The sequence below is a fragment of the Colius striatus genome, chromosome 10 (genome assembly GCF_028858725.1).
Source record: "Colius striatus isolate bColStr4 chromosome 10, bColStr4.1.hap1, whole genome shotgun sequence".
Taxonomy (NCBI): domain Eukaryota; kingdom Metazoa; phylum Chordata; class Aves; order Coliiformes; family Coliidae; genus Colius; species Colius striatus.
In genome coordinates, this window is record NC_084768.1 from 7242937 (window position 1) to 7265798 (window position 22862).

Below are 22862 nucleotides of genomic sequence, written 5' to 3' on the forward strand. Positions count from 1 at the left end.
CCTTGCTTTGTTGTTGCCCCGTAGGCCTTCAGGTTCCAGCTTCTCAGCACGTTCCAGCAGCAGTCCTTGTTTCACTCAGAACTCAGCTGGAGCTCACTGGGCATACAGGAATGGGCTTTCTCTTTCCCTTGGAACTTTCTCACTAAGCTGAAACCTAAATGTGGGCTGGGACTGACCGTGGCCTTGCCCTGCCTCTCTCAAAAGGCTTGCTCAGAGGAACTATGGGGCAGTCCCCGTGTAGGCAGCTCTGGCAGATACCAAGCACTTCAGGTAATGTGTGGCTGACTTTGTAGTTATGACCCTTTTGGTGAAGCCCAAGCTGTGGAGGTTCACAGGGACCCCGCTAGGACCACAGTGAGGGGAGCACTCCTGTGTGTATCTAGAGCTCTCATCTAACTCACATCTCCTCCAAAATACAAGTCTGGTGCTTGCATTCCAACGTCGGTCTGTGTATGGGGCAGATGGGTGAGTAACAGTAAATGGGAAGTCAGCAGTTAAATGACTGGAGGGCTGCTGGAGCTGAAAGGAGCACAGCCACTTGCCCCTCTGCAGCCTGAGGTGCCATTGCCTCCACTGAGGATTACGGTTGAGTGCAGGGTTACGCCTTGGACAGAGATGTCTGAAGAACAACAGAGCCTGTCAGCAGCAATGGCTTCAGCTGGAGCATCTCAGTATTGTTTAGGTGTGGTTTTATCTGCCCTGCAGCTGGGGACTGGGCTGTGGTACCGTTTGTTTTTCCTTTACAGCGTGACCAAGCAAAGGGCTACCAGAACGGCACGTTACGATGGGCATTCGGCTAATGCCAGTGTTGTTTATTTAGCTTCATACAACCCCTACACTGTTTATGGAACGGATGAAAGCAGAAAACGCAGCTTCCCAGGCGGATCCCCAATACATCCAGCAACGCTCGCAACTCCTGCTTTCAGCCGCGGATCTGCAGGTGCTGGCCCTGCGTGGGGAAGGAGCCTTCCGAGGCTACCGCAGAACCGCAGGGGAAAGGCGGGGGGTGCTGGGACAGCGCAGGCGGGGCCAGACAGGAGCGCTGAGCCTGGCTCCGGCCCCGCGGCAGGAGGACGGCGGCGCCAGCTCACACGCCGCGCCGCCACCTTTCCGGCGCTCCCCGGGCGGGAGGGGCCAGGCGGCGGAAGCGGCTGCCGGCTTCCGGGGGAAGCGACGTCCGTCGCAGGTCGAGCCCGTAGGCAGGCCGTTTCCGCCTCGCGGCCGACCTCACCGCGGGGCCAGGCGCCGCCGCCGAGCAGAGCGCGGAGCCCGGCCGAGCCTTGCTGCGCGCGGGCAATTTGGCGCCTCGCCTTTCCTCAGGCTGTTCATAAGGCGCCAGCGCACGAATGATGTGGGGGAGGTGGCGGTGGCAGGCGCCGCGGCCGAGGGAGCCCTGAGCCTGAGCAGCGCTTCCCGGCGCCGCGGCAGCGGTCCCCGGCCCGGCCCGGCCCGGCCCGGCCCGCTCGGCCAGCGGCGGCGCCGCCCCTTCGCTGCGCCGCCCGCCGCGGCCCCGCCCGCCCCCGGCCGGCTCCCCGCGCGCTGGAGCTCCGCGCGGGAACTGAGCGCCTCTCGGGGAGCGAGCGGCAGCCAGGATGGCCTCGTCGTCGGGCAACGACGACGATCTCACCATCCCCAGGGCTGCCATCAACAAGATGATCAAAGAAACGCTCCCCAACGTCCGCGTGGCAAATGATGCCCGAGAGCTGGTGGTAAACTGCTGCACAGAATTCATCCACCTCATCTCTTCCGAGGCCAACGAGATCTGCAACAAATCGGAGAAGAAAACCATCTCCCCAGAGCACGTCATACAAGGTAAGCTTCCAGACGCTGTGTGCTGCCCGGTACGCCACGGGTTATTCAGGCTTTGTGCCACTTCTGTCCCGTTGCGACTTTTTCCGTCTTGGTTTCTTGTAGCTATATAGAAGTCAAAAGGCGGAGGTCTTTTAAAGGTCTGGAGGGAGAGTGTTGTTTGGCTTGTCAGTCGCACTGCCACGGAAGATTGTCTTTGTGTGGTTATAGCAGCTGCTGAGCGTGCTCAGGACCAGCTCTCATTTTGCAGTTCACAGATGTCTCTGATGATTTAAGTGAAGTCATCACATAAATCCATTCATGTTTTTCGTGCCTGTGAAACAAGGTCTGCTTTTTCTAACACTTAAACGGATTTCTTTTACAGTGTGTTTTAAGATCCTGAATTTATTCAGCATCTTTTTAATTTGTGACTGACAAAAGATGTGTAATTGAGTATGTGAGGCCCAGGCTTTAATGCAGATTCGACCTGTCTGGATCCTATAAAGAGTAAAGTATTCCTCTAGGGCTATTGTTGGAATCCGATTGTTTTAGCAGCAAGTGTTTGTATCTGTTGTAGAAAACATTGAAATATGTTGTATGACCTTGCATCTTTTTCTGCTGTTGGCTTCCACTTCCCCTTGCTTGAATAAAAGGAGAATTCTCCTTCTGTGTTTCATTTACTTCTAATTCTTCCACAAACAGGGAGTTTCCTTGCAACATCCTTGAGCCCTGCCATAGGTTTCTCTTGTCAGGAGTCATTTGCTTTGCTGCTTAAACAAAGCATAGCAGTGTCTGCTGCAAGCAAATTTGTAGCAGTAATAGTGAAAAGAGTACTTTATTCTGCCACCTGGTAGAGAATTTAGTAATAGCATGGTAGTGGTAGAACTATTTTCAGGACTGTGATGGTGTCAAGTTAGTTGAAAAAAACCAACTTGTGTTTTTATTTGTGATGATGTTCTGTTGGAAACAAACAAACAAACAATTCCCTTGGTGAGCAAGTTAATACAGTCCAGAAGAGTTTCAAGTACTCGACTAGGTAATGAAGAGGAAAAGAAAATGTAGCGTGTGTGAGCTTTAATATTAAACAACATACATGTAAACCTGAAAATGTAGCAAAACATCTCCATCGTGGCAGATCAGGAGTAAAACTTGTGCTTGCATTTGGAAACAGACTGGGTATGATGTTTCTTAATACATAGATAGTTTTTTCAAGTGACCACCAAAATGTTGAAGCTCAGTTCTTAAAACTTGAATAGACATGATCTTGAAGGCTGAGGATGATAAATAATTCAAGTATTTAAGCTTTTTTTGCCCAGTAGTGACGGTCTCCTTAGAGGCGATTTCTGCTATTGCTGCCCTGACGTTAGTTTGGGCTTTTTTGCAAACAAATTGAAAGTGAAAGGTGTGTGGGTATGTATGTGTGTGCACATATCATCACTGGGTGGCCCCACACCAAGTATTTTGCTGGGTTCTATGTCTTTTTGCTACCAGATTTTAGAGTTTAGTTATATGTCTCTAAGGAAAACTTTGGAGATTTATCCATTTTTGTAGTGCTTTGGAAACAGAAGGACTTGTATTTCTGCTACTATTATCTTTTGGGATCTTTCAAATGCTGGTCATTTGGCAGATGATCTCTAGCAATTTAGACTGCTAGTTTTAGAAACTGATTATGTGTATATAGGTACAGTATTTCAGCATCTTTGTTCATCTTCATGCATCTAGATACTTGCTATTTTGACTGCCTCTCAAAGTCGCTCCACGATAATGACAAAGTAAGTAACTGAAGTGTGTTTGTTGCAGTCCGCAGTTGCTGATAAAACTGACCCTATAGCTTTTTGAGGGGAGCACAGTTTTCTGTCAAGTGAGTTTGCTGATCTAACTGTTCCTGTAACTAAGGAGTTACCAGATTGGAAGGAAGGAGCAGAAAGGGTATTTCACTGTGAAGGAGAAAAGGGAAATAGATGCTCTGCATTGGACTGTATAGTAGAGGTAACGTGAAACTGCACTCTGTTGCTGTACTTATGTGTTTGGCAGCAGTGATGCTTAAGATACCTCTTTCTTTGCAGTGCTATTAAAATGTTTGTGTGGTTATGTGCTGAGCTAGAATTGCCCCTCCCACTGGGTAATGCTTCAGGTAGATGAAGTGTTTCAGTGTGTGGCAGCACAAACACTCAACTGGCACAGTGTTACCAACAGCACAGGGAAATGAAAGGAGAGGCTTTTTGCATCTCGTGAGAGAGCTGATTTGATAGATGTTCTTGGACAATGCCAAGAAGTCACTGCTATCGATAAAACACAAAGCAGCTTCCCTGGAGAGTACCCAAAAGCATCAAGGCTATGTAGCACTTGTAAGTGAAGATAATGTCCATGTTTATTGTTGGATCCCACCATCAGGAACACAACTGTGAGTCTTAAGACTTCAATAAGCAAATGAAAATTCTTCCATCTTGGAACAGAAAATAGCTTCCCTTGGTAGTTATGAGTCATGACAAAGCAGGCTTTTTATGAGGAGTTAAACTTCCATTGAATTCTGAAAATGGTGAGATGTTAAATCACCATTTTTATGAACATTACTTTGATAACTTGGTCTTCATAAAACTGTTGTGCAATAAGGTAAGCTGTGGATTGATGGTAAACCCTGTAGCTTCTTTTCACATGCTGTTAGGATACTGACAGTGTTTATGTTAGCATTTAATATTGAAGAAACCCAAGCAGCTGATAACGCTTGGGATTTTGAGTTGGAAGATATTTTTCTTTGAAAGGAGCATAAAGAGTCAATCTCAAATATGAATGACCTGATTGTGTAAACAAAACAAAAGTAGAACTAATTATGCTTTACTGATTAATTGGAGGACTGCACCTTCATGCAGTGTGTAAGAGTGAGAGGAAAACTGGGGCAAGGATAGTTGACATCTGGTGTGTGTGAATACGAGCGACACCTCCACTTCCTTCCTGATGCTGCGTTTTCAGATTAAGTTGTTTAAATTTGGTGTGATCATTCTAGCCTCAGTAAGATATCAAATTTTCATCAGTCTGAGTAGACATGTTTCAGATTTCAGGCTCAAGACATGGAAAGATACTCTTGAGTATTGGTGGAACAGTAGCTCTGCTAGAGCAGTAATCACTTGTCCCATGTTTAGCAGCATGGTGCTATAAAGGGATTTGTATTCCTTCTGTGCACGTGTTCTGTAAAGCCTTGATGTGTTTCAAGAGGACAGTAAATTTCTTAAGTAATTTCACAGCTAACAGACTTTTGATAACCTACACCTATGGTTCATATATTGTTCTTCATAGCTTCATTGTTTTTAACAATGGTACAAATCCATCTTGGTTATATCTCACGTATTCGTTTGGATTTTTTTTCCTTGAGTGTGCTGTATCCAATACATAACTGTAAATTCTTTCCATTAATCTATTTTCTTTTAAGGGCCACCTTAAAATTTCTGTAAGAACACAATCTGATGTTGACTTCAGATTCGACAGTCGTTCATATTCTGATGCAGCAGGTTGCTAATGCTGATCACAATGAATGTTCTTTTAATGAACACATACGATTTTCTTATGATAGTTTGTCTTCATAGAATCATAGAATGGTAGGGTTGGAAGGGACCTTTAGAGATCATCTAGTCCAACCCCCCTGCAGAAACAGGTTCACCTAGATCAGGTCACACAGGAACATGTCCAGGTGGGTCGTGAAGACCTCCAAGGAAGGAGAATACACAACCCCTCTGGGCAGCCTGTGCCAGGGCTCCCTCAACCTCATGGTGAAATAGTTTTTTCTTATGTTTAAGTGGAACTTTTTGTGTTCCAGCTTCATCCCATCACCCCTTGTCCTGTTACTATCTACTATAGAAAAAAGGGATGTCCCAACCTCCTGACACCTACCATTTATATACTTATAAATGGTAATAAGATCCCCCCTCAGTCTCCTCTTCTCCAGACTAAACAGCCCCAGTTCCCGCAGCCTTTCCTCATAAGGAAGATGTTCCAGTCCCCTGATCATCTTGGTGGCCCTGTGCTGGACTCTCTGCAGCACTTCCCTGTCCCTCTTAAGCTGAGGAGTCCAGAGCTGGACACAGGACTCCAGATGAGGCCTCACCAGGGCAGAGTGGAGGGGGAGCAGAACCTCCCTTGACCTACTGCCCACATTCTTCTTGATGCATCCCAGGATGCCATTAGACTTGTAGAGTTTTTAAAGTTTTATACCTCTATTAAAAAATTATGACTTTAGGTAGTTTACGGAATACATTTTAAGATGGAATGAGTTCTTATATAGACTGCTTAGACAACCAGTTTTGAACAATGAGGCATGGATTTGCTTTCTATCTGCTGAGGTTGGATTTAATGAGTTTCTGAAGGTTTTTGGTAATTCTTGTAGAAACTGTGGGGAAATCAAAAAAAGTGTTTCCAGTGTGTCTGTGTGGGCTGAGGCTGGTCTGGCATACTGTCTCTGGAGTAAATTAATTATCTCTGAATCAGTTTTTCTTTTAACTTTATTTTTCTTAAGAAGTATTGTGTAAATTCACTTGCCAAAGTGAATCTGTTAAAAGGACTGCTAGTCCTCGGTGACTAAACAGCTGCCCTGCACTGTACCAGGCTGAAGACTGTATTAATTGTCTCCTTAAATGCAGGTTTGAAGCTGAAAACTTTAAGGATTCCTTTGAGTTACTGTTTAGGTGTATGATACAATGGCATGCTACCATAATTATGGATAGGAAAATGTTGCTTACAAAATTAATGTTAGAATATAGTTTGAGCTAGTGCAATGAAGAGCCTGTTTATAAGAAGTTACTGATTACTGCTGTGCAGTACTTGACTAGCTTGTTGATTGAAATTGAAAGAAAGGAAGGTAAAGGTTACAACTTTTATTCCATAACTCTGATTCGTGAAAATACTGGAAATTAAACAGGTGTTATATTAAACTGAGACTTGCTTTCAGTGTAATTGATGATTATGTGATACTTCTAGCATAATCTGTAATAGATTCCACTTTGGGGTGTGTGCACCTGTTGGAGGCATATTGTAATAGATGGTGAATGAGGAAGCAGAGTGTGCTTTTGTTGTATGTTCTAAATGGGCTTTTTATTGTCCTTGCTGACTTTTACATTCTCTAAAAAAATTGTTGTTGCAGGATGTAGCTGCATTTCAGATTTCTTGGGGCAAATAAGAGTGCAAGATAGTATCTCCTGAGTACATTTTCTTGTGGAGATAAACAAAAGGGTTTCTGCTGAGAAACAAAACAAGAAAGAACTAATACATTTTTTAATGTACTGAACTATGCATTTTTAGCTTCTTGGCACTTGAAATATGAATCTAAATGTTGAAAGACAAAAGCTCAGATTCATAGGTCTAAGGTAATAGTACTGATTTTTGCCTCAATGAATGATCTGTGTGAGCCTGTTTCTGCAGGGGAGTTGAACTGGATAATCTCTAAAGGTCCCTTCCAACCCCTGCCATTCTGTGATTCTATGATTATTTTGCTCTGTTAAAAGTTGGTAATTTACCTTCTACTAAAGACTTGTAACAAAGAACCCCTGAGAAATTAGGGCTTAACAATTCAGATAGCAGGGACTTCTAAGTTGTGTAAATTCTGACTGATTATGATAATAGAAGATGGGAGAAAGATGGTTTTTTTTAATAATGCCTGTCTCTGGCAAAATATGTCTGAAAGACCTGAACCCTCTGCAAGAGCAGACTGGATTGTATTTGACTAACTTTAGTGCCTGAAAACATAAACTCTTAAAGGACATAGGAGAAGAGATGGGGAAAATAGTTGTCAGGTCTTACCAACACAGATGATAAAAAAGTGATAAAACTTTTAAATTATTTTTAAAATGTTTTAAATTAATGAATCGATACCTATTATTGAAAGATTTGTAAGAGATAATGTGTTTTCATTCCTTCTAGCACTAGAAAGTTTGGGGTTTGGCTCCTATATCAGTGAAGTAAAAGAAGTCTTACAAGAATGCAAAACAGTAGCACTAAAGAGGAGAAAGGCCAGTTCGCGCCTGGAGAACCTCGGCATTCCGGAAGAAGAGCTTCTAAGGCAGCAACAGGAATTATTTGCAAAAGTAAGTGAAGCAATACTTGTACTGATGAGATTGGAATAGCTAATGCTGCAGAACTAGTGCCACAAACACTTGTGTGCAGCTCAGGAAGTATCCCTTTTGTCAATTGCCGTGGCATCTAATATGCTATTGATCTTGACCTGTTTGAATTGGAGAAAGTCAACAAATAAGATGTTGCTATTTGTTACTTCTGTTCAATATATGGGACTTTGTATACAGACAGGTTTTATACTATAGGTTTTAAAAATATGGGGGTTTGCTGCTACTTAGGTTTTTTCTTGTTACTGTATAGAATGCATTAAGAATTACTTGGCTGAGGAAAGAAAAGAATGACAGGTGGCGTTCTAGGAAACGACCAGTTTTGATGCTATAAAAAGTGAAAGTATCTTTTCTGTTTCTGGCCACAAATTGTTACACAAATGTTATTTCCTAGCATTTGAATGAAATATTTAATTGTTCCAAGTTTCTAATTTGTCCTTCTTCTTCATCTTTTACTGTTGGCAAGACTGAGTGAATTGATGTATAATTTTTTAAAGAGGGAATTTGGGTATAGGAAAAGCATTTGATTGTAAATACTGTGTGCATGTAGAGGCACACACACATTCTCCATTATCCCAGATTTTTTTCCTCCTAGCTTTCCCAAATAGTTTGTGAACATGTCCAAATTTCAATGACTAAAAGCCAGTTTTATTTCTTTCTACACCATCTTTCTCTCTGCTGTTCTCTTAGTTTAACAAGGTGACCATTCTCTAAACTAAGTTATGTGAAAATAATCTTGGATTTCTCTTTCCTCTTACCCAAGGCATGAGTCTTATTTTCTCAGTTTACTTACTTTAATTTCTTCTGGTGACAATGCTTATTCAGTTGGATGTTATCATGTCTGATTACTGCAACATTCACTATACTTGTATCTCACTGAAGCAGTTCACAACTGTTGTTCTTGATAGTGCAGCATGCCAACTATTTTAATCTTAATTGCATGAGGAATTTTAAGGCATTTACAATTTCAACATCCCATATAGCTATTGTCAGCATGTAGTGAACTAGTTACAAGAGATTCACGTCTGTCTAAGTTTTGTTTGAGTGTAGTGGCATTCAAAGATCTACAAATAGCAGCTGGTTTGATACCTTACTAATTTGTTCAAGTAGTGTACAAAACAAACATGGTGTACAAAACAAAAAAGCAGCGAAAGTAAGGTGTGTTAAGGGAGTACGAGCTCCCGAGTAACATAAAAGCTAAACTCTAAAATACTGACAACATGGCTATTTTATGTAAGCCACACCATAACCTCTTAAGCTATGTTCCTTTCACATTCTGTAATACTGGGCCTTAATGTCTAAATTAAGGCAATGCGTGCAAGTTTGACTAAATCGTGTTACTGATTTTTTTCTTCTAAAGTAATCTTTGGTAATGTGGAAAAAACTTTGCTTAGACTGAAAGCTGGGAGTCTCACCTTCTGAAAATACTAGTTGTGATATGCTGTTGCCGTTACTCTAATTGTTCTTCAGCGTAGTTACACAAGTGCGTGTTTGTTTGTGCTGTTCTAGAGCGTGACACTAATGCTGATTTATCACGCTACTTTTAAAATACTTGCCTGTTAATGTTTTGAATGTTTGATGCCTAAAGCTTTGTTGACTGCAAATATTTGAAGTTAGAGGAATGGCTTAGCCCAGTGTTCATGCGTGTTTGAGTTTCTCTGCAAGATAAGGGCTTTAACAGACTTGGGGCTTCTTTTAAGCTTCCTCATCAGCTTATTCATCTGTACAGTAAATGAGTTAAGTTTACCAGATGCTTATAAAGCTTCTTAGTAAGTACAGCTCAATAGATTTTTTTTCTCATCTTTGAAATGGCTAAGTGATAGGGTAGACACTGACAAAGCACTTCATCCAGTGTCAAGTGCTGAGCTGCTGATTCCTGGTGCATGCATGTGTGTGACCTCATTGAGGGTGCAGTAAACTTAACTGCAGAAGGGTCAGTAGGGAACCCTAATGTTATCATGTGTGTGATAAATATTTATGCCTCTACTATGTGTACAGATGCTGCTGTCCTCCTTTGTTTTAAACTTCACAGTGCATTAAATTGGTTTCCAACCCGTGTGACTTCACTACCACTTGAAGTTTGAAATACTGAAAAGTCTTCATTGAGAGGAGATTTCTGCATCTGTAGAAGTATTTTCATTTAATGCTAACTGAGGAAATACGATACTTCTTATAATAAGACTCACTTTTTCACTTTGCAATAGATGAAGTGGTTTTGATGGTTTTGCAAAGCATCATCTTTTGACATCGTGAAGTTTGCAAAACTGCAAAAGTTGTTGATGCTTTGAAAAAAAAGAAAATTCAGTGAGTACAGTGGGATTAGAAAATAAATTATTAGTCTTAGTGATGACTTGTAAAAGTAGAGAAGAAGACTGAAGATTTTTGACTCTAATCAGTTCTTCCTCCTGTTCACTCAGAATAGAAATAGAAATTTTAACTTTTGCAGAATTGGTTAGTCTACTGTTGAAAAAACCAGTAGTTGCTGAAAAACAAATGAAAACTCTGGATAGAAAAATGAGAGGTCACCAGTTGAACATTTGAAGTGTTTTGGTAGAACATTTTGTACCTTTCAGTAAGGGACTGTACTTTGAGGATGGCTTTGCTAGAGAAATCCACGTCCTGAATTTGAGAAGACCTTACATTGCTTTATTTTCCAAAGGTGCTTAGCAAAGTAAGATAATGGCTTAGTTTATGTTTTTGTAATAATATGTGCCTCTGTGGCAAAATTATATGGTTTCATAATTGCAATTTTTAGTGTTTGTAATCAACAAAGATAGCTGTTCTCATTTCCAAAAATGTGATTAAATGTTAAGATCATTTCAAATGGAAGCCTAAAATTTCCATTGCTTTGCCTCAGTTTGGTTTTTCTGTTAGGAAGTGGTTCAGCACAATCCTTACAATGCAACTTAAGTACTCTAGCTCTTCCCTCTTTTTCTTGTGACTGTAAATCCTCCAGATGATGGCCCCTTCAGAAGAGAGAGTATAGCTAAACATCCTGGTACAAATAATTAAGGTACTTCTAGATGTGTTTTTCTATGTAAAGTTAATTATACAAAAGAAATCTACTGGTGCAGATAAAACTGCTTTTAAAGATAAGGTACTGTAGAGATTCTTCACGAGCTGTATATGGCCTTAACAATTAAATTTATGTCTTTAGGCTAGACAACAGCAAGCAGAACTGGCTCAGCAGGAATGGCTACAGATGCAGCAAGCAGCTCAACAGGCGCAGCTTGCTGCTGCCTCAGCCAGTGCATCCAATCAGGCAGGATCCTCTCAGGATGAAGATGATGAAGATGATATCTGAAATTCACCAGCTGGGTTTGTCTTTACTAAGAAATATTTTTCCTGCACAATGAAAACAGTGAAATGAATGCTTACCTGTAAGTTTGTATGCATCATGGACTGGCAATTGGTATTCTAGGGGTGTCTGCTGTTGTGTGCTGTACATGTATAAAATGTCTTTTTTTGAACTCTTGAAGATTTAAGGTTCAGTATCATATCAACTTCGGATTTTTAATGGTGTATATGGAAATTTTAGATAGCAGTGCGTCATTTATTTGATCAATAAACAGTGTTACAATAAACAACAAGTTTATAAAATACAGTGAGATTTATACAAAAAGCTCTAAATCCACATTTGCATTTCTTCCCTTTTAACTAAACTATAAAATCTTACTTCGAATTTTTAATTGTTTTTGGGGGAGTGGTACAGTAGAGATGACTTGTTAGTGGGGAAAAAAGCAGAGTTCAACTTAGCAGAGTCTGACTTCTTAGTTCTTTTTAAAATGAGGATGTATATGGCAATAAATATTATATATGCTCAAGTACCACACTTGTTAAAATTTGAAAATGATACATTTTCACCAAGGTAGGAAAAGGTGTGTTTAATAGGAGTTGTACAAATTCAGTCACTTTTTTTTGTATAGGGGTCAAAAAAATAAACCCATGGTTTTATCGTGACATCCTTTTGACAGTCCTAACTGAATGTTTCACTTCAGAGACTGCCTGGTTTGAAGAACTAACTCTTCTGTTATTTCACTCCAGTTTAATGTTAACTGTTGTTGATGGTATTTCTAGTCCAGATCTATTCATATTGTTGAAATATAACGCTGGAAACTTGATGAAACAAAATAGTTGCAGTTCCATCGATGAACTGTGAATGATTACCTATTCAAGGTGAAAGCTGAAGCTAAGAGCATGCATACCATGAAAGAGGGAATTTATTTAACCTTGATTAGTAATTTTTGTCAGTATAATGCTAACATTCTCCAGACTAGATTGCGACCTGATTGCTAAGATACCTTGTTGAAAGATAGCATTTTCTTTATTCAGATTGGTTCATAGGTAAGTCCAAGTTTTTGATAAACTGTTCCCCGAGAGGCATCAGCAATACATGGAACAGAAAGGAACATGGAACAAAAAGTAGTCTTTTTGAGAATTGATTTGAAAATTCTGTTGATTAATGGATGAGCAGCTGTTCTTTGTATTGAAATAAAGCACAGTAGTGTCCATTGCTGACTTTTAATGTGTTACTTGAAGTAATACTGGCATATCTTCTGGTACACTAATCTGAGCAGACTAGAAAAGCCACTTGCATGCTGCTGTGGATGATCCCTTAGCTCTCTAACAATGTGTATTTTATTAACTTACATCTTCAGCAAGTTGCTCTAGTTGGAATTCTTGAGGGGGGCTGCAGCAGTCTGTTTACATAAGGATGCAAACAGAAAATGGTGTACCCATTTTTACTTAAAGATCTGAGGAAGGTGCAATTGGCAGATATTCAGATCTCAGTCACATAGTGACTCGATTTAAATTTGAGATACGTTAAGTTGCATATTGAATAAATGTGAACAATTCCTTGAATGCATTAATGCAGTGGAAACTCAGAAAAGTATTTGTTTGAATGTTTAAGTTTAAAAACACAAAACAAACCTAAAAACCTTTAATAACAAAATATGTTAGGCAAGGTTTGACCCATGAAGTGGTTTTCTGTAAAGGTTTAAGTACCAAAGGTAGAAAATCTAGTCTAGTGATACAATGTTAATGTGCAGTGTTGGCTTTTCTAATTTGTACTGTAACATCTTCACATTTTCTATTTTAAATGAGTCTTTTCCTTTAAAATATTACTACATATATTTTCACACCTTTCTTTTCTGATGCAGAATTCAGGTTAACATTTTACTGCATCTTGTACGTATGGTGTAATATGTTTGGATCCTTGTGACCTTTCTTTTGGACATTGTTGTGCTTTTTCATATGCTGTATTCTTCAAGCAATAAAATTCTGATGTGTTTTTATAAAATTGCTTTTATATTTAATGAATAGTCTGTCTTCTTCATTGCATTCAGAAAGAATAAAATTAAGACTAAAACATTGCTGTTATTTTAACCCATCGAACACTTCCTGTGACCAAGGTCTTTACAATCTGAGTGCTGTCAGATGGCATTGCTGTTTACTGGGGTTGTTACTGATTGCAAACTAGATTTCTGGGCTTGACTTGCTCTTGTTCCTCCTGGGAATTGCATTTTGAAAAGTTGGACAGGACTCCTGTAGATCAGGTATAACTTACTGAAATATATTCAATTTAATGAGGTGAATTACCACAGGCAGAGGCTGGGGAAATAAGAATATATGTTAGCTTCCTGTTGAATTCATTTAATGTAGATACACTTGTTTAGGGACTACTTATTCAGCCATTTCATCTGAAGTATGGAAAGTAAACTCTGGCAGTTGCAGGGGGAGAATCTTCACTGGTCTTTCAACAAACTCAGAACTTTATATCACTTTGCTATTGTGCTTCCATGTACTGGCTGCTCAGTGAGGACAAGAGATTTCCGAATTTGTGGTATTGCTGGTTTTTTTGATACACCAGATACATAGAGGGTAAAGTAGGGTTAGTGAACTGTATTGTTACTTTGAGAAGAAACATGTATAGGGACGTGTCTGTTTCTTAAACTTTGAGTTGATTATACTATTTGTGGGTTTTCCATAATGATTCTGGCAGTCTGTTTCAGAGTGCTTTCATTAAGTGACTTCCTTGCAAAACCTTTCTTTTCTGTTACTTCAATAAAGCGTATGGCTGCATGACATTGTGGGTAATTAATATAGTTGTATTTACTACACTGGGGTACTTTTAAAGGAAGTGTCTTAAGGATTTTAAACATCAGATACTTAAAATGGTGTCTGAAGTTCACTACTTCAATGTGGCTGGTTGGGTTTAGTGTTGAAACATGAAAAGAATTTCTGCAAGAGTGGAAAAAGTCTCCAAAAGCCACAATTATAAATGATTCTCTTGGTTTTGTAAAAAACATTGTACCTCCATTAGAGAGGACTTTGTGAAGTAATTCCTGTGTTAATATTTTCAGACTTGTGAAGCAATGCCAAGTCAAGGGCATCAGGTGACTTAAAGATTATTGTGAAACAGCAAACCCCTGACTCGGAAATGTGTGTCTCCCAGTGTTGGATTGCAATTTTGTGTAAACAATGCACAAAACAGTGTGGTAGGAGGAGTGTAATATGAAAAGTTAAGAATACAGTGGTTAAATGTACTTTTGGTTTTACACTAGTAACCCGTCTAAGATAGAAACATTTTACTTTGCAGCTTAAACATTTGAGAGCACATCAGTCGAATACTGGCCAGTGTTAAGACAGACTTTGCTTACAGATAAATTAGCCCAGCTCATTGATCCTTTGGAGTTGTAACAAATCTGCTCCATAAATGAGCCATCTGTGACTGGAGAGTGCTGGTTATAACTCAGTGATGAAAAGGAGTGTCAGTAAGGCATAGCAGAGGCCAGATAAAGTTTCTTGTCAATCAGGAATAATAGGCTCCTTTTCAATAGGTGATTGTGCTCAGTTTGAATATTTTTTTTCCCCTGATTTAAATGAATGTGTTTGGTTCCATGCAAACAGCTGCAGAAATCAGTAATCTGGGGAATTCAACAACAGCATTGGAAGTAGTTATCCCAGTTCTTGGGTGCATGGGGCAACAAGTATGCCAGAGCTATACATTCCTCGAAAGAAACATTCAGGGAATGCTTTTATTGGAGGCTGTTCTTTTCTGTGGTACTGTCCCATGATGCAACTGAGATGATACTTGAGGAATGGAGATTGTGCAACAAAATGTTAAGACAGTGAATCCAATTGGATATGCCAGAGCCCATTCATCATAAATCCAATAAGCCTGGGTTTTCCTGTGTGGGTAACTCTAGTGTAAACTTGAATAACCTAGGGTAGAAATATGTCACAGGTGATGCATTTATATATATTGTGGGGAAGGAGACATTTCATTTCTTTATGGTCATGATTTATTGTCATAACAACTACAGGAATATAACACAAAGACTTCTGTCCCATAGCCTGAACCAAATGTTCAAGTAAGGACTGACAGTGCAACCTGTTTCCTTTCCCCCCAAGTCTCAGACATGAACAGCTACTATGCTTTCCATACCTAGGGTGAAGATTGATAAAAGGCTTATTAAATTACGTAAAGATAACATTTAAGGCTGTCTATTCATGTGGTTAACTTTTGTGATACTTCAGAGATTTTTTCTGTCTTGTTTCAAAGAAGGAAATGGATTTCTTCCGTTTCCCCTCAGCCCTCGTGCAGGATAACTAGTGTTGGAGTAGCAGTATTGTGGCTAACTTTGATTCTGCCGCTCATTTCAGTAGGGATTAGTCCAGTTTTGCTGTTAGTTCAATAATGCTACTAGTCAGTAATCATAAACTTTTATATTTTCAAAGCATTTAACAAGCACTAATTAGGCATAGGAGTGATACACTGCCCAGAGTAACAATGTTGGTATTTGAACAGTCTGCTGTGCTTTGAAGTCAACCCTTTCACATGCTACAGAACTAAAAAGTGGTGCTCTCTGTAGGAAAAGAGATGTTATCTTTGTGTCAGACTTCATGGAAGGGTGACTCATCTAGGGAACAAGTAATAGAGAAGAGACTTGTTACAAAAGTTGTCAGAGATGAAAGCAATTACTTGTGTTTACTGTGCACAGTGTTTGGGATTGCTGTGTATGGGCCAGGACTTGGTTTCATTAACACTGAGGTCAGACTAGATTCTTTCACTGAGTGAAAAAACACAGCTGAATTAGAAATCAAATTCTATTTCTGTTTTGTTTCAGGTAGAAACTGTTTTCCTCAATTAGGCAGCAGGTAAACCCATGGGAGAAAGAAAACTAAGTGTATCAGGCCAGTGGCAGTGTTAGTAATGTAAAAACTCTGAAAGTTCACCATCCCATCCTGCAGCAACAGAAACTAAAACTGCTAAAAACATCAGAAAATCTGTATGGTGAAGGAGGAATGTGAGCAACAAAGGAATTTCCCCCTTACTGTAATGCTAACAGTTCATTGGTACAACTATTCATGCACAGACAATTCTTTTTCAGAGAAGTAAAATTAAAAACTTAAAGAGAGTTCCTTCTTAAATATGCACTTCCATCCATCTTCCTTGTCCTCTGATGGTGTTATGTATTCTACATGTGTGGCAATTTAATTGCCTGGCATTGCTGGGTAAGTTGTATGCAGCTCACCTTGTTACCCTTAAATTGTGAATAACTTGTTTTCAGTATGTTCTAATGTTTTGAAACTTGAAATGTTGGAAACAATCATGTTTTCATTTCTGTAAGAATTTTACATGTTTTGAAATGCCTATAAATTTGCTTTAAAAATATGGTTCTGAATAAAATTTAAACAGAACTGAAGCTTAATAAACAAGTTATTTTATCTTAATATATTTTATCTTCCAAATAAAAGAACAATTTTTTATTGAATGGGAAAAGGTAATTATTCTCTCTGCAGGATGTGAAAACCAAGGCTAAACCATCTATAACTTCTGTTAGTGACTTACCTTTTTCCAAAATGTGGAAAAAAACCCCCACCAGCTCTATTTTCTAAGTATTAGTTGGTGTTCTAAGACACAAATCACCCCTCAAACTTTTCTCTTGGGGAAAATGGTAAACTGGCTTCTCTTTATAGATGAAAAGAATCTAAGGCATGAATCACAGTCCTGGGGGAAGAACTGTAGTGGCAGACAAGCCTAGAGGAAGAAGGCATTTCATTGACTGCTTTAATCATGTGAAAAAGGAATTGAGAATTGGATGTTGCCCTAAAATGAAATCTCTGGTATTGACTGTGTTACAGTAGCATATTTAAAAAGTTTCCTTCCAGGTTATTTTTTCAGTGCAACAGTTAAAGGTGCTGTTATGCAACTTTCTCAAGAGAAAGGGAGGAGACACTGCAGCTTTAACATCTGAAACGAAGCCACTGACCACTGAAATGAGATCCTTTCAAGTAGACAAGTCAAGACCTGCAGTTGTATGGAAAGTAAGACAATCAAGGCATAGTTGGCCTTCTCACTTTCAAGTTAATGCAACTCATAGTTTATTCAGTGAAACGGGATCTGATTGATTACAGCAGAAACAGGTTGGTATTACAGTATACTGCTTGTTCTTTTGCTTGCCAGCAGGTGGTTGTCAAGTTCAAGAAATGGGTTTCGTCTGTGTCGAAACTACTGAAGCCTTTTAGCTGAGCCTTACGGTCTATAGTGGTTGTTCATGAACCGGTTGTAAACTCAAACTTCTCTCATGAGATTAACCAGTAACCCAGGATACTGATTATGTTCAATTGGCAAGGCAGGTTTTTAAACAACTGCATACATATTTGTGTTTGTGATCATAATTCAGAATCAGATGATAGTATTTCGTGTAGTCTGAAAATGAGTGGTACTGATCCTTAGCTGCACATTAATCCACCATGAATTTTTCTACAGCTTGAATTAATACCATGACAGACTCCACATATTTCAATATTGTTACAGTATGTCAATCCTTAGGCTCTGCTTGAAAGCTGCAAGCCAGTTGATTCGCTTAGCAGTTATTATTCACGTCTCTGGTTATTATCTCCCAACTAATAATCTTTATGCTTGGAGATAATATGATAATGAAAAATTTTGACTATCTGAATTCATCGTATTGATACCTCATACATTGTATGAGGTACAGCTCAGTGTCCTTCTATTTAAGGAAATGTGCATGGATGGCGGGAGAATGGAGAAGATGGGGGTTAGGTGAACTGGAGATATCAGAAATTAAGGTAGCCAAGCCTTGGCCTTTATGGTTGTAATGTAATTCTGAAAGTACGTGCAATGAAAACAAATGGGTACCCAAACAGGTAACACCAGCATGGAACAATTGAGAATAATATTTTGATGTCATAATTTATTGATATTCCCTGATATTTTGTAATTGTCCAGCCAGAGATACAGCTGTATGTTATCAAAAGGAAATGCTGAGTTAGCATGTGATAGTCTCACTTCACTGGGAAAAAGCCAGTTCACGTGCAACATGAAGCTGTTTGTACTTACAATATTGCTAGTTGATGCTGGTTGACACCACATTTACAGATATGGAATGGAAAGATCTTTCTTATGAGGAAAGACTACGGGAACTGGGGCTGTTTAATCTGGAGAAGAGGAGACTGAGGGGGGATCTTATTAACATTTACAAATATCTAAATGGTGGGTGTCAGGAGGTTGGAGCATCCCTTTTTTCTATGGTATCTAGCAACAGGACAAGGGTAATGGGATGAAGCCTAGAGCAGCTGGTGTCTGTTAAGAAGCTGAATGGGATGAAGCTGGAACATAAAAAGTTCCATTTAAACATAAAAAACTATTTCACTGTGTGGGAGCAGTGGCACAGGCTGCCCAGAGGGGTTGTGGAATCTCCTTTTTTGTAGGTCTTCAAGACCCGCCTGGACATGTTCCTATGCGACCTGATCTAGGTGACCCTGCTTCTGCAGGGGGGTTGATCTCTAAAGTTCCTTTGCAACCCTACTATTCTATAATTCCATGATTCTGTGATACACTCTTGGCTATAGTGCAGCCAAAAAGTGAACAGAATATTTCATACAAGCAGATGGAAGTTCTCATTTTCCTTCTGTTTATAGCTGGTAGTGTCCGTTCAGTTCTGTTATCCTGTCACTGGTGACGTCTTTCTGTTTTCTGTGCTGAGAGAAGAGCAAAAGAAGAAACACACCCTTCTTCTGCTATATAAAATGCATTTCAGTACAGGCTGGAAAAGATTGTAGAGAGGATATGATATAGTTCTTCCCACAAAAATTCAGATATAGAATAATTATAATTAGCTCACTAAGCAGTGGCTGAAGCTGCACTAGTAATTGCAATGACCTTGGAGGTGGGTGATGTGCTCTAACTAATACAGTGTTGTGGTAAGTTTCTACTTAGAAATAATGAGTACTCAGAGTGAAAAGTTTATTTTGCTTAATGAAAAAAGAAGCCAGTGGAAGGAAGGCTCTAGTCAGATGCACAGCTGCAAACCCTTTGCATACTGCTGGTTGTGGTTGTTATATAACCAGTCCCTGGGAGACTGAGAAGTTTGTGGAGAACTTGACTCAAGTTGCAGTGTCAAAACACCTATTTTTGTTTTTTTGTCTCAAAGTATTTCCTGAGCTGTAAAGTAATGATTACCCAGCTACCACACAGAGGCTTTAGGATCATCAAGATTTTTTTTAAATTGGAGTACTACAAGTGCCGGTGATGGAGGGAAATACATGTGTAATGGGGAGAGGGAGCTAGGTCCTTTTGGTTTTGAAACAAAAAGACTTAATACAGGGTTTGCAACACTTATTGTCTTTGTGGACTAAAAATGCAGTTTTACTATGACAAAGAAACTGCTGTCTAGCAAAGGATTAATGGGACCTCACGCTGAGAAAGAGATATTTGGAAGTAATTTGTTTCATCCGGCTGCTTTTTGTGGCAATAGAAAGCTAAGTTGCTTCTCTCTTTGGAAAGTGTGCCCACAGGGAGTGCCAGACAGCTTTGCTGCCACTCCAAATTAATCATGCAAATTGTTGTTCTGCCAAGATAATATCCTTAGGTGCACTTGTAAACTCAAGCAGACTCTGTAGAGAAGGGGACAGAATTAACAAAATACGTAACTGGTGCATTAACTGGAACGATGTGGATTCAATCAAAAATAAAACCAGAGAGTTTTCTTGTAACGCCTGTATTAATTAGTTAATGATGAGGGAAACAGGTAGAAATAACAGTAAATCTGCTAAGAGAAAAATTAGTTTTCATGATCTTCCAGAAAATTCTGCTGGATTACAAGGCTGCTATAACAGCCTCTGCTGCATGTAAAAATTACTTAAATATGCTTTAATGTATTCTTGAGTCCCTTTTGTGAGACTCCCTCCTTGAAATCCTCCCTCTGCTCCTGACTCATGTTTTTAAGGATGTGACTAGAAGAATAAAAATCTGTAGGGTACTACTTGTTTAATTACTTCTAGGCCTAGGGCCAGTTAAAATCACTGCTAACGGAAACCATGTAAAAATTCTAAATGGTTAATTATAACATTTCCAGCAGTATCCTATGGAGATGCAATAGACTCTCCCCTTCATCCTACAGCTAGGTCATTTCACATCCTGAACTGCTGAACTGGAGGAGAGCATAGCTCAGTATGTATTTGGGAATCTCCTAAAGCAAGAATATACTCAAGCAGGAAAAAGGCCTAACGATGACTGATGTCAGACTTCTCCTGAGTTGAAACGGTGTTATGTTGCCAAGACTTCTGCTTTATTTTTTAATGAGTTAAATTTTTATTTGATCACATGGTCTTAATTAATATATTGTTCATGAATTTACAGCCTGGATGAGGGGACAGAGTGTACCCTCAGCAAGTTCTCTGCTGGGAGCACTGGGGATTCCCCAGAGGCTGTGCTACCATTCAGTGGGATCTCGATGGGCTTGAGAGTTGGGCAAGAGAGAGAGAGGAACCTCCTGAGGTTCAACAAGGACAACTACAGAGTCCTGCATCTGGGGAGGAACAACCTCGTGCACCAGTACAGGCTGGGAACTGACCTGCTGGAGAGCAGCTCTGCAGAAACCTGAGAGTGCTGATTGATAATAAACTAACCATGAGCCAGCAATGTGCCCTCGTGACCAAGGCAGCCAATGGCATCCTGGGATGCATCAAGAAGAGTGTGGCCAGCAGGTTGAGGGAGATTCTGCTCCCCCTCTACTCTGCCCTGGTGAGGCCTCATCTGGAGTCCTGTGTCCAGTTCTGGGCTCCTCAGCTCAAGAGGGACAGGGAAGTGCTGGAGAGAGTCCAGCACAGGGCTACCAAGATGATCAGGGGACTGAACATCTTTCTTATGAGGAAAGGCTGTGGGAACTGGGGCTGTTTAGTCTGGAAAAGAGGAGACTGAGGGGAGATCTTATGAATATTTACAGGTATATAAATGGTGGGTGTCAGGAGGTTGGGACATCCCGTTTTTCTGTTGCAGCTAGCAACAGGACAAGGGGTGATGGGATGAAGCTGGAACACAAAATGTTCCATTTGAACATAAGAAAAAACTCTTTCAATGTGAGGGTGAGGGAGCCCTGGCACAGGCTGCCCAGGGAGGGTGTGGAGGCTCCTTCCTTGGAAATCTTCAGGACCCACCTGGATGCATTCCTCTGCAACCTTATCTAGGCAGACCTGCTTCTGCAGGGGGGTTGGACTGGATGATCTCTAAAGGTCCCTTCCAACCCCTGCCATTTTGTGGTTCTATGAGTTCCAGATTCTGTGATAACTTAGCTGTTTTTCTATTTTTAACTAGCAATCTATTATGTTTGTAGTTTATTTTTGTGATGAGCTATGATCTTCTCTTTACTGATGAAGAGGGAGCTCCTAGTTTAAAGGGAAAGGCACATCTCCATAAATGTTCCTGTTACATACATATACTTTGGTTTCAGAAGTACAGGTTGAAAGCAAACTAAAAATCAAAAACCAATCTTGCAAATAATTGTGCCCGTATTCCAACTTAAACATTTAATAAGGCCACTGAAATCTGTTGGCAGGAAATAGGCTTTGCACTTAATCTTTTTTGAATGGTCTACAATGAAAACTGTATAAAAAGCATTATGCAGGTTTGCATCCTGTATCTCCCAGGCTTTGAAATATTACTTTTTAAAATGTTTTAAATAATTACGTGTCCCTCTTAGATTAAGGATTTCCAGGATTATTGGAGGCACTCACTCCTCCATTTCCCTATAGTGTATATATGTTGTCCAACTCTGCTCAGTCTGTTGTATTTACATTACCTGAAGAAGCAATGGCTATCAGCACAGTCTCAGGTAAGTATGAACATTATCGTTTTATTCAGATTTTTTGCTAATCCTGTAGGGCTGTTTCTTTGTCGCACAATGAGGGTCCAAGGTCTGAGCTAGTTGTGAATGAAAGGATACAGCTAAATGGCTCATAATGCTTCCATGTAGAGACAAGAGGTTGAGTCCAAGAAACAGTATGTTAACGTGTACAGCTTCTGGCCTCACCAGCCTTACTTCTCAAATCTTAATTGTTAAGCTCTGAACACGAATGATTAACCAGACTGTTGTAGTGCTTTAATGCAATGATATAGATCCTATTCTGGTGCTAGCGTGTTCAAAGCCTGTTCAGTAATATCTTTTACTCCTCTTTACAGTGTACATAGGCTCTTAAAAGGCAGGTATAGCTCCAAGGCTGCTATGATAATACCTATCCTATTTAACGCCATATTTCAGAGCAGCCCCCCAACCTGTTCTGCAGGTTGTGAAGTTAGCCAGAATCTCTGTAACATCATCCATCTCCTAATGCTTGCTTCACCCTAAGGCTTGTGAACATGTTTTTTTGAAGAGAGCTGCATGGAAAGAGGAATCTTGCTTGTCCTGAAAAGACCTCTCATCAGCTAGAATTAGGCTTTTGAAGCATTACTGAGAGGCTAAGTATTGTATTTATGTACCTATTATACAAGCTGCTGTTTCCTTCTCCTAAAAAATGGCTAGAGATCACCATAAAACTTTCAGTTTTGTTACATTGCTCTGAATGGAAAACAGATCCTGACATCTTGAGAACGTTGGCCTTGCACATTTTGCAGAAATAGGAGTAATTAATTAATCCTTAGAGTTAAGTAGAAGAACC

At 40.0% G+C, this 22862-nt stretch overlaps 1 protein-coding gene across 1 annotated transcript; it reads left to right on the top strand.

Moving 5' to 3' along the window:
- The first annotated feature begins 1492 nt into the window (after nt 1-1492).
- On the top strand, nt 1493-13217 carry DR1 (down-regulator of transcription 1). Its single transcript, XM_010201343.2, has 3 exons — nt 1493-1812; nt 7696-7859; nt 11053-13217. Exons 1-3 carry the CDS (start codon nt 1593-1595, stop codon nt 11197-11199), a joined length of 531 nt encoding a protein of 176 aa, XP_010199645.2. The 5' UTR covers nt 1493-1592; the 3' UTR covers nt 11200-13217.
- Nucleotides 13218-22862: the final 9645 nt, after the last annotated feature.